This window comes from Eptatretus burgeri, chromosome 5 (assembly GCF_056783735.1).
Source record: "Eptatretus burgeri isolate ZD-2024b chromosome 5, Ebu_testis_v1, whole genome shotgun sequence".
Classification (NCBI taxonomy): Eukaryota; Metazoa; Chordata; class Myxini; order Myxiniformes; family Myxinidae; genus Eptatretus; species Eptatretus burgeri.
Genome location: NC_140965.1, coordinates 111,227,517 through 111,246,498, shown reverse-complemented (window position 1 = coordinate 111,246,498; position 18,982 = coordinate 111,227,517). Strand labels below are relative to the sequence as shown.

The 18,982-nt window shown below is 38.8% G+C and overlaps 1 protein-coding gene across 8 annotated transcripts in view; it reads right to left on the bottom strand.

Moving 5' to 3' along the window:
- Window positions 1–11,178: 11,178 nt before the first annotated feature.
- Window positions 11,179–18,982, bottom strand: part of LOC147027160 (E3 ubiquitin-protein ligase TRIM17-like) — a 78,061-nt gene continuing 70,257 nt past the window's right edge. For all 8 annotated transcript variants that reach the window (XM_085883351.1, XM_085883356.1, XM_085883349.1 and 5 more), the window contains one exon: window positions 11,179–11,844. In XM_085883351.1, the coding sequence (XP_085739477.1) occupies window positions 11,414–11,844 (431 nt within the window). In that variant the 3' untranslated portion in view covers window positions 11,179–11,413. The remainder of the gene's footprint in view (window positions 11,845–18,982) is intronic.

The following is an 18,982-nucleotide window of genomic DNA, read 5'->3' as shown; positions in this document are numbered from 1 at the left end:
CCCCGTTACATTTGGCTTCCTCTTGCATTTCGGCAAAAGCTTCTTTATTTGCAAAATGCAAATCCAGGTTTGGTGAGGAAGGCTTTGTTAAAATGTTTTTTATTGATAATAAATGTAATTAATTATACTAATTTTCCATAATTAAACATCATTGATATGAAAACAGCAATTACCTCGCCACCGAAGTGGACAGAGGTTATGTTTTCGAACCTGTCTGTCTGTCTGTGAGCACAATATCTCAAAATGTTACAGACTGATTCAGATCAAACTTGGTGGACAGATTGGTTGTGTGATAAGGAATAATTGATTCAATATTGGTGAAGATTCAGATTCGATTTTGGTGATTTGTGAGATAGTGCCAAAAACGATATATATATATATATATATATATATATATATTTTTTTTTTTATATATGGTAAAGTTTACAGGACACAGTCACTGGGAGCTACAGGCTTATCCTTTATCCCGTATCAAATGATGATGATATTTCAAAACGTTTTGGACTTGTTTTGGACTTATTATGACAAAACTTTGTGGATGAGTTGGGTAGGTGACAAGAAAAAGCCGATTCGATTTTGCTTAAGATCCAGATGCGGATGCAGCCTATCATTGGGTTCCAAAATGTAAAATGTTCAGCCTGATGGAGGTTTGCGCTCTACCGAGTGCCATTCCAGTTATCGCTGTTACATCACTCAAGTGTTATTGCTTAAAACTTGGGAAGGGCTAAGATAAGAACCCGAGAGCAACTATGGTTGCTTGTTAAAAGGAATCGTACAAACTCTTTAAAACCCTCTTTGTTATTTTGCTCTTTGCTTTTCTTTTCACACTGTATTTAGCGATTATACTGTGGCATTTGGGAGTGTGATTAAGAAGTCACAAGTTTCCAATACTTGTGCGAGAGTGGAAGTAATGCTACAATATTGATATTTGGAGAAATGACTTCTTGAGCCATCGTACATCAAATGGGTGTGCATTAATAATGTAGAAGACGGAGGAGGTTTGTTGTATTTCTAGCTTTTAGACTTGTTTCAGATTGTGTTTCAAATTGAGGACAGGAAAATTATTTCTGGAGTTGACGCTCTGCACAGTGCCCAGTGTAATGCTTTGGCAAAATTCTTGCTGTACTGTATCTAATGGAAAATCCGATAGGCCAGAAAAATGTTCAGCTGTTCATTTGGTCAAACTACTCAAAGTTTTGAAAACAGTCCAAATTCCAGCATCGAAGAAAAACAATCATTTTCTGAAAGCATTACCTTCATCGCTAAAGGCCCGGTCACACCTTGACGTTTTAGCCAGCGATGGCAACGTATTAAAATGCATGGAAAACGCTGGCTTACGTTGAACTTTTGATGTTTTTTTTTAAAGATTCGGACGTATTCATAGCGACTTGGTCTTATGTATAACGCATTGGTAACGGACACAGAACGTTTCGTTGTGTTATAGATAACTTATACCAATGAATGCTGAACCTGTTGTCGGCCTACACAACCGATGCCCAACGATAGTCTAACTTAGGCATAGCGCGTTGCACGCATCGCCGACGATGTCGTGACGTAGCCTATTAAAAGGCTGACGCAAAACGATTCGAATCATAACTGCCGTAGAAATGGAAGTGTCAACATCGCGGTCACACCTTGGCGATCTTGCCAGCGTATGCCGACCTAAGAAAAATGTGTCTAAAACGTTGGGGCACGTCAAATACGGTATGAGTAAGTTTGGTATACGTGAGTACAACGCTAAAGTATGCTATCATACATCGTAGTAAGTAGAGTACGTCAAGAAATTTTAAACATGTTCAAAATTTTATGACGTACGCGGCGTATGACACACGTTCCGCATGCGATGGGGATAAGTTTTACACACGATATGTGGACGCTTACACACGTCCACAAACGCTACTTATAAGCTACTCATAAGTCGAAACACGTCGCGGTAATGTGTTTTTTACGCAAAACTTATTTCTAACTTATGTTTGACGTGCTTTGAACCAATTCCTCACGTAGTCCCAACACACATCGACGTATGTAGACGTATTCCAATGACGTCTTCCGGTCGACAAAAAAAAAAAAATTAACGTGTTTCTAGCTTACAACTGCCATATAAAGACGTGTTCCCAGCTGTTTTGGGAAATGGTATATAAAAATGCTGCTCATAAAAGGGGAACCCAACAGTGTTTTCGAGTCCTTTTTGAGTCGATGTCCATGTCAGCAGTAACAGTATCAGTATCAGTATTAGTATTAGTATTAGTAGTAGTTTGTTCATGTTGGCAGTAGTAGGTGAGTGTGAGGGGGAGGGTGTGGGTTATGATGGATCGTCCTTGCGTTTAACGATTTAACGATTTAAATGATAAACCAAACGATTTAAATGGCTGCATCTCCACTATTGAAAGTAGACGCTTGCGCTCAACAATTGGATTTTTTTTACACTCAACGACTTTTAAACGGTACCACTCAGCTATTTTCATTGTTTACAATGAACGATTTAAATTGCTGTCACTCGCCTTTGTTTTTTGACGCTGGGGTTTTGAAATTTGAAGCGTTTCTTCTGAACGTGTTAAAACGCTCAAACTCGACTATTTTAAATAGACGCTGCCGATGGACAATTGGAATCATAGCCAAGCTAGACATCGAAGTGTGAACATCCTCGTCATGCCGAAGAAAAGTTTGAAGAATGCTGCAAATAAGTGTCCTGGCCGTGGCCGTGGACGCTGACGCAAGGACGATCCATTATACCGACGTCTTTCAGCCTATGAGTAACTTAAAGTAACGTCTGTCGATGTGTGGCAACGATCGCGTAACGTGCCAACAACACGTTAATCATACATTAGAAATAAGTTTCGGATATGCTAAACATTACCACGGCGTGTCTCAACTTATGATTAACTTACAAGTAGCATGTGTTGACGTCTGTCAACGATCGCAGACCGTGCATACAACTTGTGGCCAGCGTAGCGGAACGTGTGAGTCATACGCCGGCATACGTCGTAAAATTTCAAGCATGAAAAAATTTGAGGACAACCAAAAGTACAACGTTTAAAGCCAACGTACAACGACGTATGGCAGTGTTTTTCAGCGTGCTGTCAATGTTATCAAAACTTACCCATAACGTATTCAACGTGTGCCAGCGTTTTAGAAAAAAAATTCAAAAATCGGCATACGTTGGCTAAAACGTCAAGGTGTGACCGGGCCTTAAGCACCTGTTAAGGCTTCCAGCTCTTTTTGAAATGCCAACAATCTCAGAAAGTGACAGGTTGAATAATTTCTGGTTATCGGCACATATTGACCGATTTAGCCATTTGGCATCTTTATATCACAAACAATGTGAATTATATTGAGATAAGGAACAGAAAAGCTATCGGAGGGTGATATGTAAGTTGTTCACCAAAATCTAGAAATAGAGAAATAAAATATATGACGATGATGAAGAATGATGTGGGCCTTACCGTTGCTTGAAAGGGCAACAGTATCATAAATTGTTTTACATTGATCAATTTAAGATCTGAATGGACAAGTAAAAAAATATTTAATTGTAAAAGCTTTTAATTTCAAAATTTTGGGAGGCTCATAATTTGGTCTTGGTATTCACGACCATTTATTTCTTGAATGCTAAAGATGTCGTCTTGGTCTTCACCATCATTCACTTCTTGGATGTTAAAGATGTCGTCTTGGTCTTCACTATCCTTCATTTCTTGGATGTTAAAGATGTTGTGTTGTTCTTCCCCATCCTTCATTTCTTGGATGTTAAAGATGTTGGCTTGGTCTTCACTATCCTTCATTTCTTGGATGCTAACGATGTTGGCTTGGTCTTCACTATCCTTCATTTCTTGGATGCTAACGATGTTGGGTTAGGCTTCACCATCCTTCATTTCTTGGATGTTAAAGATGTTGTGTTGTTCCTCCCCATCCTTCATTTCTTGGATGTTAAAGATGTTGGCTTGGTCTTCACTATCCTTCATTTCTTGGATGCTAAAGATGTTGGCTTGGTCTTCACTATCCTTCATTTCTTGGATGCTAACAATGTTGTGTTAGGCTTCACCATCCTTCATTTCTTGGATGTTAAAGATGTTATCTTGGTCTTCACTCTCCTTCATTTCTTGGATGTTAAAGATGTTGTTTTGTTCTTCAACATCCTTCATTTCTTGGATGCTAAAGATGTCGTCTTGTTCTTCACCATCATTCATTTCTTGGATTTTAAAGATGTTGGTTTGGTCTTCACCATCCTTCATTTCTTGGATGTGAAAGGTGTTGTGTTGTTCTTCCCCATCCTTCATTTCTTGGATGTTAAAGATGTCGTCTTGGTCTTCACTATCCTTCATTTCTTGGATGTTAAAGATGTTGTGTTGTTCTTCCCCATCCTTCATTTCTTGGATGTTAAAGATGTTGGCTTGGTCTTCACTATCCTTCATTTCTTGGATGCTAACGATGTTGGCTTGGTCTTCACTATCCTTCATTTCTTGGATGCTAATGATGTTGGGTTAGGCTTCACCATCCTTCATTTCTTGGATGTTAAAGATGTCGTCTTGGTCTTCACTATCCTTCATTTCTTGGATGCTAAAGATTTTGGCTTGGTCTTCACTATCCTTCATTTCTTGGATACTAATGATGTTGTGTTGAGCTTCACCATCCTTCATTTATTAGATGCTAAAGATGTTGTCTTGTTCTTCACCATCCTTCATTTCTTGGATGCTGAAGATGTTGGCTTGGTCTTCACCATCATTCACTTCTTGAATGTTAAAGATGTCGTCTTGGTCTTCACTATCCTTCATTTCTTGGATGTTAAAGATGTTGTGTTGTTCTTCCCCATCCTTCATTTATTGGATGTTAAAGATGTTGGCTTGGTCTTCACTATCCTTCATTTCTTGGATGCTAAAGATGTTGGCTTGGTCTTCACTATCCTTCATTTCTTGGATGCTAACGATGTTGTGTTAGGCTTCACCATCCTTCATTTCTTGGATGTTAAAGATGTTATCTTGGTCTTCACTCTCCTTCATTTCTTGGATGTTAAAGATGTTGTTTTGTTCTTCAACATCCTTCATTTCTTGGATGCTAAAGATGTCGTCTTGTTCTTCACCATCATTCATTTCTTGGATTTTAAAGATGTTGGTTTGGTCTTCACCATCCTTCATTTCTTGGATGCGAAAGGTGTTGTGTTGTTCTTCCCCATCCTTCATTTCTTGGATGTTAAAGATGTCGTCTTGGTCTTCACTATCCTTCATTTCTTGGATGCTAAAGATTTTGGCTTGGTCTTCACTATCCTTCATTTCTTGGATACTAAAGATGTTGTGTTGAGCTTCACCATCCTTCATTTATTAGATGCTAAAGATGTTGTCTTGTTCTTCACCATCCTTCATTTCTTTGATGCTGAAGATGTTGGCTTGGTCTTCACCTTCCCTTATTTCTTGGATGCTAAAGATGTTGTCTTGTTGTTCACCATCCTTCATTTCTTGGATGTTAAATATGTCGTCTTGGTCTTCACTATCCTTCATTTCTTGGATGTTAAAGATGTTGTGTTGTTCTTCCCCATCATTCATTTCTTGGATGTTAAAGATGTTATCTTGGTCTTCACAATCCTTCATTTCTTGGATGTTAAAGATGTTGTTTTGTTCTTCAACATCCTTCATTTCTTGGATGCTAAAGATGTTGTCTTGTTGTTCACCATCCTTCATTTCTTGGATGTTAAATATGTCGTCTTGGTCTTCACTATCCTTCATTTCTTGGATGTTAAAGATGTTGTGTTGTTCTTCCCCATCATTCATTTCTTGGATGTTAAAGATGTTATCTTGGTCTTCACAATCCTTCATTTCTTGGATGTTAAAGATGTTGGTTTGGTCTTCACCATCCTTCATTTCTTGGATGCGAAAGGTGTTGTGTTGTTCTTCCCCATCCTTCATTTCTTGGATGTTAAAGATGTCTTCTTGGTCTTCACTATCCTTCATTTCTTGGATACTAAAGATGTTGTGTTGAGCTTCACCATCCTTCATTTATTAGATGCTAAAGATGTTGTCTTGTTCTTCACCATCCTTCATTTCTTGGATACCAAAGATGTTGTGTTGAGCTTCACCATCCTTCATTTATTAGATGCAAAGATGTTGGCTTGGTCTTCACCTTCCCTTATTTCTTGGATGCTAAACATGTTGTCTTGTTGTTCACCATCCTTCATTTCTTGGATGTTAAATATGTTGTCTTGTTCTTCACCATCCTTCATTTCTTGGATGCTGAAGATGTTGGCTTGGTCTTCACCATCCTTCATTTCTTGGATGTTAAATATGTTGTCTTGGTCTTCACCATCCTTCATTTCTTGGATGTTAAATATGTTGTCTTGGTCTTCACCATCCTTCATTTCCTTAATGCTGAAGATGTTGGCTTGGTCTTCACCATCCTTCATTTCTTGGATGCTGAAGATGTTGGCTTGGTCTTCACCATCCTTCATTTCTTGGATGTTAAATATGTTGTCTTGGTCTTCACCATCCTTCATTTCTTTGATGCTGAAGATGTTGGCTTGGTCTTCACCATCCTTCATTTCTTGGATGCTGAAGATGTTGGCTTGGTCTTCACCATCCTTCATTTCTTGGTTGTTAAATATGTTGTCTTGGTCTTCACCATCCTTCATTTCTTTGATGCTGAAGATGTTGGCTTGGTCTTCACCATCCTTCATTTCTTGGATGCTGAAGATGTTGGCTTGGTCTTCACCATCCTTCATTTCTTGGATGTTAAATATGTTGTCTTGTTCTTCACCATCCTTCATTTCTTGGATGCTGAAGATGTTGGCTTGGTCTTCACCATCCTTCATTTCTTGGATGTTAAATATGTTGTCTTGGTCTTCACCATCCTTCATTTCTTTGATGCTGAAGATGTTGGCTTGGTCTTCACCATCCTTCATTTCTTGGATGCTGAAGATGTTGGCTTGGTCTTCACCATCCTTCATTTCTTGGATGTTAAATATGTTGTCTTGGTCTTCACCATCCTTCATTTCTTTGATGCTGAAGATGTTGGCTTGGTCTTCACCATCCTTCATTTCTTGGATGCTGAAGATGTTGGCTTGGTCTTCACCATCCTTCATTTCTTTGATGTTGAAGATGTTGGCTTGGTCTTCACCATCCTTCATTTCTTGGATGTCAAATATGTTGTCTTGGTCTTCACCATCCTTCATTTCTTTGATGCTGAAGATGTTGGCTTGGTCTTCACCATCCTTCATTTCTTGGATGCTGAAGATGTTGGCTTGGTCTTCACCATCCTTCATTTATTTGATGTTGAAGATGTTGTTTGTTTTCACAATCATTCATTTCCATTCCTGAGTTCATTTGGTATGCAATATATATGGGCTGATATCATGACATCATTACTTGTCCAGCAATCACTATGCAAGCACCCAAGCTCTTTGGGTTTATTCAGTAGCTTTTCAGACCAAGCTGTTTGTCAAATCAATCATCTCACCGACAACCTTTCAGGAGCAGCAAAGATCTAAGGGAATATCAATATAGACATTTCAAGCAACATATATATATATATATATATATATATATATATATATATATATATATATATATATATATATATATATATATATATATATATATATATATATATATATATAGTCAGCTCTCGGCAAACACAGACTGTTCAGGAATTACTTCCATTGCAAATGAAGTCACTCGTACATCTTCAGACTGGTTCCTTCACCATCTGCTCACTTTCCTAATGATAATTTGTTCTCGAATGTGTATTCACTTTGATATGTCATGTGTAGCTCATGCAGAAGGTATATTATTTTAACCTCTTATCTCTTTGAAGATGTGGTGGCTATCTGATGAAGCATTATTTCCATGTCAAGTTCTTTATGTTCCTCTCCTTAATCAGGATAATTCCATCATGGATGAGATGTTCTAAAAGAAAAAAAAAACAAGAAGAAAATGAAACTCACTTTGTATCACCGCTGATATCTGGCTGGAAATAAGTTGATCATTGATCCTTTTTGCTCCATTCATGATAATTTTCCTCACTGGTATTTTTGTGAATCCAATTCAACTTCTTTACCTGCCACCAAGATTGTCTGGCTGGATGAAAAGCTCCTCTGCCATCTGTGTAATGGCATTAGGCTATGGCTTCTCAAATGTTGCTTTACCAGCCCAGTAATTCACTCTCTCGACCTTTTTCGGGCTGCCACCTGACATCTTGGTCATCCTTCATTTCTTGGCCACTTACACAACTTCAATTTGTAAATGAGGTTTCCAAAGCTGACTCGACAAAAACAGACACGTAAAACTTTTTTCATGAAGATCTCAAAACATGCCCTCACAAAAAATAAGAAATCACATGTTTTCATTTTTAATTGTCATTTCACACAAAAATTATTGTTCTTCTGTTGATGCAATAAGGAAAATATACCATGAACTTCAATCAGCCTTTCAGTGTCGTCTGCTTATCAAATATGGTTTTTCACATTACTAAATGCTAGCGCGCAGCTAGCGTACAGGTGGTAAGGTAGCAGAATCACGGTTAGTGCTGGCTGTCTGATGTCATAGCAGCATGTTAACATGGCCCATACACATTATTGAATGTTTCCTGATGCAGCAAGTACACCTTGGCTTAGTCCTGCTTTCTGTTTCCATCAAGAGTTTCTCAACCTCCAAACAAGTCCCTTAACATAAAAGGATGTTTAAAATGAACGTTTCATGAGGTTAAGATAAATCTTTTTTTTTTTCCTTTCACTATTTTAATTGTCCCTTAAATTATTATTAAAATAAATTTAACTATTATTAATAATAAATTATTATTAAATTATTAAACACTATTTTTAGTCCCTTGAATTTAACATTTGGTAAACCTTTTGGAAACCCCTCGAACACAACCTTTCCAGTCCTTGCCCACAACTCCAAAGTGGATTCAAAAGCAAAATGGCTGCTGTACTTCTCAGCTGCAGGTATTCACAACCGAAGGTGCGCGATATTTTGATAATCCTCCGGTGCTCATAAGCACATAAAGCATTTTTACACATAAACTCGTCTGTGGAAACTGAAAATCTCATCCTGCAGTCTTTAAAGTGTGGATTTTACTTTTTTGGGCATCATAATCATTGGAATACTCGCAACAATCCTAACGCAGGGAGGTTTGAGCTTCACCACTTACTATCTGCTGATTATTGACCTGAAGGTTTAAACAAAAATAAAATTCCAACATGTGCAGGTTATTCATCCTCTACAACTTAATCTTGAGCCAATGAGAGATCATCTTCTGTTTCTCATAAGTCCCATGCACTTCTTTCCCCACCGATGAAACAGACGAGCAAACTCTATTGTCTGCAAGCACAAACTGACAGCCAGTGTCGTCTCATGTGACATTTTGTGTGTGCCTTTCCATGCCCTTTTTAGCAAAGTCTGTCTGATCCATTCAGCGTTCTCTGATGATGTTTGGATAATGAGAGATCTGTTGCCATTAAAAAGGTAAGATTTCTTCTCTGTCGGTGTTGGGCTGGGGTCCTCCTGTCATGTATCCTGTTTCTCTTTATTCGTGCATGCCCATAGGTGTGTGCCCATACGTGCGTGGCCGTACGTGCAAACTTAAAAAAAAAAAACTTTCAAACCACGTGCCAGAAGCAACAACCACACAGGCCGTTCCTTCATTCTCACGTGCATGTACGTGCAAAAAAAAAATTAAAAATTTCAAACCGCCAGCCAGAAACGACAACCACACAGGCCGTTCCTTCGCTCTCACGTTCTCACAACAACCACACTTCCACACACAGAGTTAATTAAAATCAAGTTCACCTCCCTGTCTTTTCTTGCCAAGACATTCGCTGCCAGAGAACCAGCATGGCCCGTGACATCATCGTCGGCCGGCCGCGCACCGGCCTATGCAGCCATACCTACGCAGCAATGTGTCATGTCATTGGTTGGTAAATAAATGGCCGCAGCAACATGTCATTTCATTGGTTGGTAAATAAATGCCCATAACTTGGCAAGCACTTGTCCGATTAATATCAAACCTTGAAAACACACATCCTCAGGTCCCCAGCAATATACCTGGCAAGTTTCAATTAGATCGGACCAGTGGTTGTCTTGAAAGAGCGGTCACACACACACACACACACACACACACACACACACACACACACACACACACACACACACACACACACACGCACACACACACACACATTGCTGGAATTATAGATAGATGACATCTGGAATTTGTTTCAAGTTCAGTAGGATGGTATCTTCATGTGCTGAATGCATAAGTAGGTAGTGAGAGAAAAATTTGTGAGGTTGATTGAAAATTCTTCCTGGAATATTGGAGTGCCTACACTTCGATGTTCAAGATGTCCATATCTTATCATTAAAAATTCAAACCGTAATAAAAAAATAATTAAGAAATACAATACAACAATGCGGTTTTTTGCAAGTGAAAGAAAACTTCTCAGTTTTATTTACTTCTTTTTCGTTTCCTGTGACACGTGACGTCACATTCCCTGCAAATGGCGTCGGCACGAGAAATAGCGCAGTATGTTGCTGGTTTATAGTCAAAGATACCAAGCCACCCACACATGTTGGACAAAGCTTCAGGATGACCTGTGGAAGGCAGTCACCATTGAGAAAAACGATTTGTGAGTGGAACAAAAAGTATATGGAGACTGATAGCATACTGCAGAAGAAGGGGGGCAGGTTCACCAATCACAAGTGGTGAGGGTGTTAAACACATTATGAGTTGTTTGAGCGTAGTCCCCATAAGTCCATTTGGATTCAGATCATGATCTTGAGCATAAAACAACGCAAATTTTTCTTTCACATTCAGCAAACCACATGGCTGTATGCCATTTCATATTTTTAATTATTATGGTTTGAATTTGGAATGGTAATTTGTGGACACCTTGTGTTACTTTACTCATCTGCGGGGAAAAAAACACTGTCTCTCTTTGAATCCGTTTGTCATAATAACTGCCACATCTGTATCCAGGTGAATAAACTATATGTCAAGCAGGGATAAAACTGTGATGTGAAATAAATTATTCAGAAAACATTTATGCTTTATTCCGCTGGGAGCAGAACTAATGCAGATTCTTATCTCAATGTGCTACAAATGTTGTTTTGAACTACTCCACTGAATCAAAGCAGACTGCTACTACCACATGAATAGATAATATGGACTAGAGAGCCAAATAATGAAGCAGGACATGAGAACACATGAGAATTTGAAAATGTCAACTCTTTATTTATTTATGTTATGCCAACTTTTTATTTATTTGTTGACCTTGAACACTGTGCACATACAGTGGTATACATGCACTACAATTCAAATACATCGAAGTATGACAGCAAGGAAAGATAAATTTCATCAAAATGCGATGTAAAGAGTCTATGGACTCTTAACTCTCAAACGACATTCTTATCATACATAGTCATGAGCAAGCTTTGCTTCATTAATGCTGTATCTCCCTGAGATATATTGATGCCCGATTGCCTTTGGAAGATTGATTGTACAGACTGAATGCTGGACGGAATTGTGCCCCCAAGTTCTCAATGTTGAATGTGTGCAGGTGTTCTCCAGTGGAACTATTATGTATGCTTAGACTGCCACACGAGCAGTCAATCCACAGACCAAGCACAGTGAAGGCTCCGAATGTAAGTGGGAGGGCGTCTCCAGCCAACCATGCACCCAATTGTCCACTCGGTTCACAAACAAGGCCACAAGAGCCAGGATACTGACCCACAGCATACACAGACTTATTTTCCAAGTAGCCTGAGCCTGTACTTATACCCACTGCCCAACCATGTTTTCTGATTTCTACTTCCCAATAATGCAAACCGACAGAGAAGCTCTGGTCTGCCAAACATGTTTCCAATGAGGTGCCTGGAAAAAGTAGAGAAAGCAGAAGTGAAGAATGGTCAATTTATTACAAAATGCAGAACCAAGGACATTTAGTGATGTAACTACAATGAAGTTTAGAATGTTGAAATTGCTTCTTTCTAAAATAAGTAGTTCCTGACAAAACTCAGAATGCAAGTTAAGAAACATCATCGATGAAAACCATGACAGTATTGTGGAATGTTGTACAAGCACCACTTCAATTGTTGCACAATTTGTACAAAATGTATAAAATACAGCTTTTAGTAGTCGTTTGATTCAGATGTTCTTGTTGTTGGTATGGAAAAACACACACCACAATGCTAAGAGTATGTCAGGTCATGTCTTGTCTGTCGTCTGACTGCAGATTTTCGGAGCATCACCCTGACATTTTGCCTTCATGACATTTCCTCTGCAGTTGTTGGCATCACAGAAAGATGGAATTTAACCAAGGTACTGTCAGATGATGGATTAGTATTTTGAAAATGTACTGTGGAGTCTTTAATAGCTATAAGCAAATGCTAAGGGATGGAACAACTGGCTCAATATCTCCTCTGAAGGATGGCATATATTATGATGTGAAGTTATGCCTGTATGATGTAAACCAGGGTGTTCATGTTACCTTTCCTTATTTAGATACATGATGGCATATTCTCCCAGCACAACACTAATATGTGCTTCCACCATCACTCAGATGATTCTGCATGCATCTGGTAAATGTCAAGCTGGAACGACAATTTGTAAGCTCTTCCCATTTATCATCAATTGAATATCCATGGTAAATGATCAACAGATAAGTATTCTCAAAATATTATCATTCAGCTCGTATTGTGAAACACAAACCGCATTTTATTCAATTTTCTTCCCGATAGCTATGTAATTGTGGCAATATGTGGAGGATGACTATTTGGCCATTTTAAAGGAAACATCACCGTCTCTTTCCTTGATAAAAAGAGAGGGCACAGTTTATACAACACTTGGTGACATCATCGTTAGAGTGTCCGCTCCGGCTCTGAGCAGTCGGTGATTTGAACCCTGACCAGTCATATGAAAGATTTTACAATGATGCTTGATACTTCCTTGCTTGACATCCACAATTTAAAAGATGATAGAGCATGGACAAACAACGATATAATGGTAACCATTGCACAAGCTTGATGGGCCTAATGGCCTCCTCCTGCAGTTTCTTGTAAGGGAACTCATTATTACGAGCGGAGTACTCGCCCTATGGGGGATCTTATTCCAAGCATGCACACGTTCTTCTGACATTTCTTATTTTGAATGGTGTATGGGCAACAAACAGCTGCCTCAATCACTCCTGAAAATAAAAATAACCTGGCCCAGGCAAAAATAGCATTCCTTTCCTGTAGTAATTCTCTGCAGATTACTGTAGTAGGTCCTGTTACTAACTATAGTTTATGAGAGTGCTACTCTCATATACTATAGTTCTAACTGTAACATTTTTGCCTGAAGGGGGAGAGGGGTGGGGGGGGTGCGGTACGCACATGGAGCAAAAACATGCGTGCTGCTTCTGTGCACATGTAATACATTGTGTTTATATGGATAATTCCAATTGCACTGGCCCATTGGCTGACACCAGAGGTCTAAAGCATAAGGCCTGAAGACTGAGGCCTATACGCACTGTCACCTTCACAAGGCCCATGACACATATCGGTTACAACCTTCCAACATTTGATGATCCTTCAAACAATTGCTTATGTTGATTTACAATGAACAGAAAACATAGAAGAAAAGAATGATGACTAAATATGGCACTTCCGTTAGGTTTAATAAGGTCTGTTTGGCTTACCAAAATGGCAGATGTATGATATTTATTTTCAGGTTATAATTGTGGGTGGCGTCAGGCCAGCTGTCCAACCAATGGCCATAGGGTAGACATCCATACATACAAACACTTGCTACATTATATATAGATTATAATTGTTATTATGAGGGTACCATTATCCTTCCAGGCTGTGGTACCCTATTTTTCTGTTCTGTTTCTTTTTATTGTTATTCTTCATCCCTTTTTTTTGGCTTTTTGCCATTTTTGGGGCTTTTTGGCTTTTTTCCCCCTTTTGGCTTTTTTTTTTTTTTTTGCTTGATTGTTTTTCTCAAAAAAAATTTTTTCAGCAACCGCTTGTCTGATTCACACAAAATTTTCAGGGTTGGAGTCCAACAAAGGATGTCACAGTAGTGGAACATGGAGAATATTTTATGATAATTATGACATCATAAGTCATGTGGTCTGACAGCCATCTTGGATTAAACAAAAAAAATTAAAATTATATCTCTGAAACCACTTATTGAAAATATTTGAAACATAGCACATCACATTCAACTGCCAATGGGGAATAAGGTCTTTGTAATGATGACATCATAGGTGAAGTGGTAGAGCAACCAAAATTGATTTTCTTGACATCCTTGTCCTAAAAATCTGAAACTTCATACATATAATATATGACCAAATAGAAATGAAACAAGTAGCGGGACATTCAAACTACACCACCCCCATGCCAAATAAATAAATAAATTCTCCAGCCCACAACATTACCGCCAGTGTGATCACTCCTTGGCTTTTTTCACAAGATCTTGGCTATTCATTGTTCACCTTGGCGTCTTGGTTTTCTAGAGGTTTTCTTGGTGTATAGGTTTTCTATTATCATCGCTTTTCCAAAACCTTGTGAATTCTTGGCTTTTTTCATTGGCTCACCTTGGCATTTATGAAAATGAGGAGTGGTCACACTGATTGCCACCATGCAGCACGTGGAGACAGAATTGGGAGGGAGCAGTGTACTTTTGAGGTATGTTCAAATGATAAATCAAAAATACCCATTATAGCCAAATCATTTGGTCACTGTCATGTCCAAATATCAGCTTCCTTGCTCAAAGGGTGCCTGAGATATTGCCAGGATAAGAAATAAAATAAATAAGTAATTTATCAATTAATTGATTAATCAAAAAATCAAACGTACAGTATTTGACAAAGCATATCTTCACTTTTGTCCCCAAATTCCAGCTTCCTAGCTCAAAGGATGGCTGAGATATTGCTCGGACAAACAAACAAACAAACAAGAAAACAAACAGAGTGAAAAATGAGTACTCCCTTTCTTCAGCGCCTGGTTATGTTGTCATGCATCGCCTGGATATGAAATTTAGAAGGAGCAGTGTAGAATTAATAAACTTATGATGTCATCCATCATGTGGTTTGGCAGCCATATTGTTGATTTTGTTTTTTAAGGAAAAAAAAAATCTTCTCCAGACCGCTTTTCAGATCGAAGGGAAACAACACACAAATTATCAACTAGTCAACTGAATAAATTTTGACAACGATAACGTCAGAAGTCACTTGATCTTGCAGCCATCTTGGATTTACCTTAAAACCTTCAAAAATCTTCTCCAGAACAGCTGGACAGATTAAGAGGGAAACTTCACAGACATGTTCCCCATGACTTGAGGATACCAGAGTGATAAAGAATAATTGATAGGTCATGTGGTTCAGTGGCCATATTGGATTGAAAAAATATTCAATAATGTTTTCTCTGGAACCGCTTCTCCGATCAAAGCAAAATTTATCAAACATCATCAAATGGGACACATGGAGTGGCAGCCATATTGGATAGAAAACCGAACCTTATCCGATCAAATCGAAACTTCACACACATGATCCTCCACCCAATCGTGGACAGAATACAGATTTTCAATGCCATAGGTCAGGTGATTTGACAGCCATGTGTGTTGGAAAACCCAAACTTTTAAAAACGATTTCCCCGAATCCGCTTTACGCATCTATGTGAAACACATTACATTACATGGAGCGAGGGTAGTGGATCATAACTACAATGTTTTTAATTCATTGCTACTGCCGTTTCTAAAATATGATTTTTTAATATTTAACCTTTATATTAAACGAATGTGGCTGCCAAGCCACATCACTGATGCGTCATTGTTAAATAAAATATATACAGCAAGGGTAGTGGATCATCACTGCAAAGTCCAGTATTGATTGGTTATTCAGCTTTAGAGAAATAATTATTTTATCATACCCAATAAATCATATCTTATATACTGTGTAGAGCTGTTTATGTCTGTGGGTGGGTGGGTCATAAGCGCCGCCCATTCTGCAGGCCACTCCTTCTCTCCTCTCCGCAAACGTCACAAGCACTGCCTTTTAGCTCGGGCACACCTTTCCCTCCAGCCGCCCAGAAATTGCGGCCTTATTTTTTGCTTCACACAGCTGTTTGTTTAGAGACCTCATGTACTTTTGAAGACTGAACAATGTGTCTTCTATCAGAAAATAAAGCTACCGTTTTGAGGAAATAAAGGTATAATTTGATTTCAACTCAAACGAGGCAATGTATGTTTTGTTTGCAATGATCGTGGCATTGGTCTAATATACACCACCCAATGAAGGTATGTGCTTGCTTGAGTGCTTAAACCACTTGGCGACCTCTCTACAAAAAACATGAAACTGAACACAAGCTATTATACTTCATAACTAACGGAGGGAGGGGAAGAGGTGGGAAGGGGAAGGGTTGGGGTGGGACGGGGAAGGGGAAGGAGTGGTGTGGGAGTCCGGAGGGACTGGGATGAGAGGGGGAAGGGATGGGGGCCGTGTCCAGAGGGACTGGGGTGGGAGGAGGCAGGGTAAGGGATGGGGTTGGAGAGTGCAGGGGAAGGGGTGGGGTGGGAGTCTGGTGGGATGGGAATGGGGTGGGGTGGGTGGTCAGAGGGACTCATGTGGGAGGAGGAAGGGGTGGGGTATGATTCTGGAGGGACGAGGGTGGGAGGAGAAAAGGGTGGGGTGGGAGGAGGCAGGTGATTATGAATAATTGATCGGTCACACAAATTGGTGGCTGTATTAGTGTGAAGTAAAAAATTAAATAATGTTTTCTCTGGATAAAGAGGATGTTATGAGTCAGATGTCCAATCTAAGCGAGGTTGTATCAAATCGGGCCTTCATGGTACCCGGCGATAACTGCTCACAGTTAAAAAGCACGCTTCGAGTTATTATTATTATTATTATTATTATTATTATTATTATTATTATTACCCTCACCGAAGGAGAGGGTATTGCATTTGGGTCCATTTGTTTGTCTGTCTGTCTGTCTGTCTGTTTGTTTGGCCGCACAGAACTTTTGTGTTTTTCTCTGCAACTGCTTGTGAGATTGAGACAAAATTGTCACTATTGGTGTGACTACTCATGTAGAATGTTTAAATGATAATTGTGATGTCATAGGTCACGTGGTGTGGCAGCCATATTGGAAAGACGGAAAAACTTTGGATCTATATCTCTGAAACCGTACCAAGGAAAAAATTGAATCTTGGCACATAGCAAGTACTCCTCATGGGGAATGACTGATTTTTTTTATGATGTCATAGGTGCCCTCGTTATGGCATCATAATTGCATATGTAGAACGCCACATCTGATCAATATCAAAATTTTTGAGAGGCATCTGGGGATAAATTGGTCCACAGAAAAAAATTAATGATGTCATACGTGTAAAGTGTAAAGTTTCACCTCACGTGATTCAGCAGCCATATTTTTTTTATTGTTTTTTTTTAAACCTTCAAAAATCATCTTCTCTGAAGTGGCTAAACAGTTTGAGGTGAAACTTTACACGTATCACCGCCTGTCCATGAGGAACAAAAGGTTCACGCATATGATATCATTGGTCACATGGTTTGGCAGCCGTATTGGATTTACCCTCAAACATCTAAAAAAATACACCACTCAAAAGAAGTCCTGGCAAGGGTCTGCAATCTCGTATTGCTATTTTTCTTGTTATTATTGAAATCTCTGCAACGATATAGCAATGGAGACTACTTTGCGGAAGGTGGCCCACAACTCTTTAACTTCTACTGCATGCGTGCACAAAATTGTCTTTATTAGCAACAATCTCAATTGAAGACCTTGGATAACATCTTTAACAAGAATAACAATATTGTGCTGCCTCCTGTGGTCGGTGAAATCTCAGTATTATGAAGTACAATTTTTTTCGTTTTGTGATCCACTATGTCTCTTGGAGCTTCCAACCAAGATGCACAGCTTTTACAGATCGAATTTTGACCTAATGAGGCATAATGGTCATCCTTGTCCTTCCTTCTTGAATATGCAGGATTTTAAATTATGCAGGAACTGAAAGACATACCTCATGTTCAAAAGGTTTGTGCAAAATGGATAAAAGAAAGCTCACGTAGGCAGAAAAAGGACCATAGTTCAAGCACAAATGAGATTTTTTTCGTTTCACTGCATGAGTTGAATAGTAATAGTTTGAGAATATCTATTTAACGAATGCATTTCTGATTTCATTTTGAAATTACTCAGCTGGTTGCATCATCAGTAGGGTGCAAGTATGTTGGTGCGATGCAATGGTCCTCGAAGATTATGAAATAATTAATAATTAGAAAAAAAATCTCAGTTCTTTCCACAAATAAATAATATATGCCAGCAGATGGGAGAGTGGGTAGAAAATGTTCTTGAAAGGTTGCCACAGACTTGGATGTAATGCCCTGTGCGCGAAGCAACAGGACAAGTTTGTTGTTGGGTCAGAACTGAACCTTGAATAGATAACTCAAAGGCAAGTGTACTCACTATTACAAGCTATACTTTCAGCCTCTTGTAAGAAATGAATGCATCCAAGTGAGTTGGCTCATCCCGAAATCTGTGTCGTCTTCGCTTGTTCAGCCAAGTGAATATAATTAAATTAAGATGCAGATTAATTCGTGGACACGATAAAGCCACAAAACAAAGGGAACAAGACAGAGCATTAAACAATGCAGGGTCTCGCCAGGGTGTTTGTTGAGGCAACCCCTTTCATGCAACAAGCCACACAGGGTGACCTCATTATAGAATAAAAACGGTTTTTAAAAATATAGTTTCGCATATGTACTTTAAATGCAAAACCATAATCCTATTTCATTGCTGTGCAAAGCTTCATACATTCATTTAATTAAAAAAAAAAAACCTTAGAATGAACGATATAGATTAGAGGAGTAGTTTGGGTGTGGACAAAAACAACTTCAGGAATGAATGTGGCTAACATGACATGGTCCACAATAAAAATATAAAATCAATTTGTGGTTAAATAAGATAACTATGTCATACATGAGGGCACTATATTAAAGTTGATCGTCATAGGG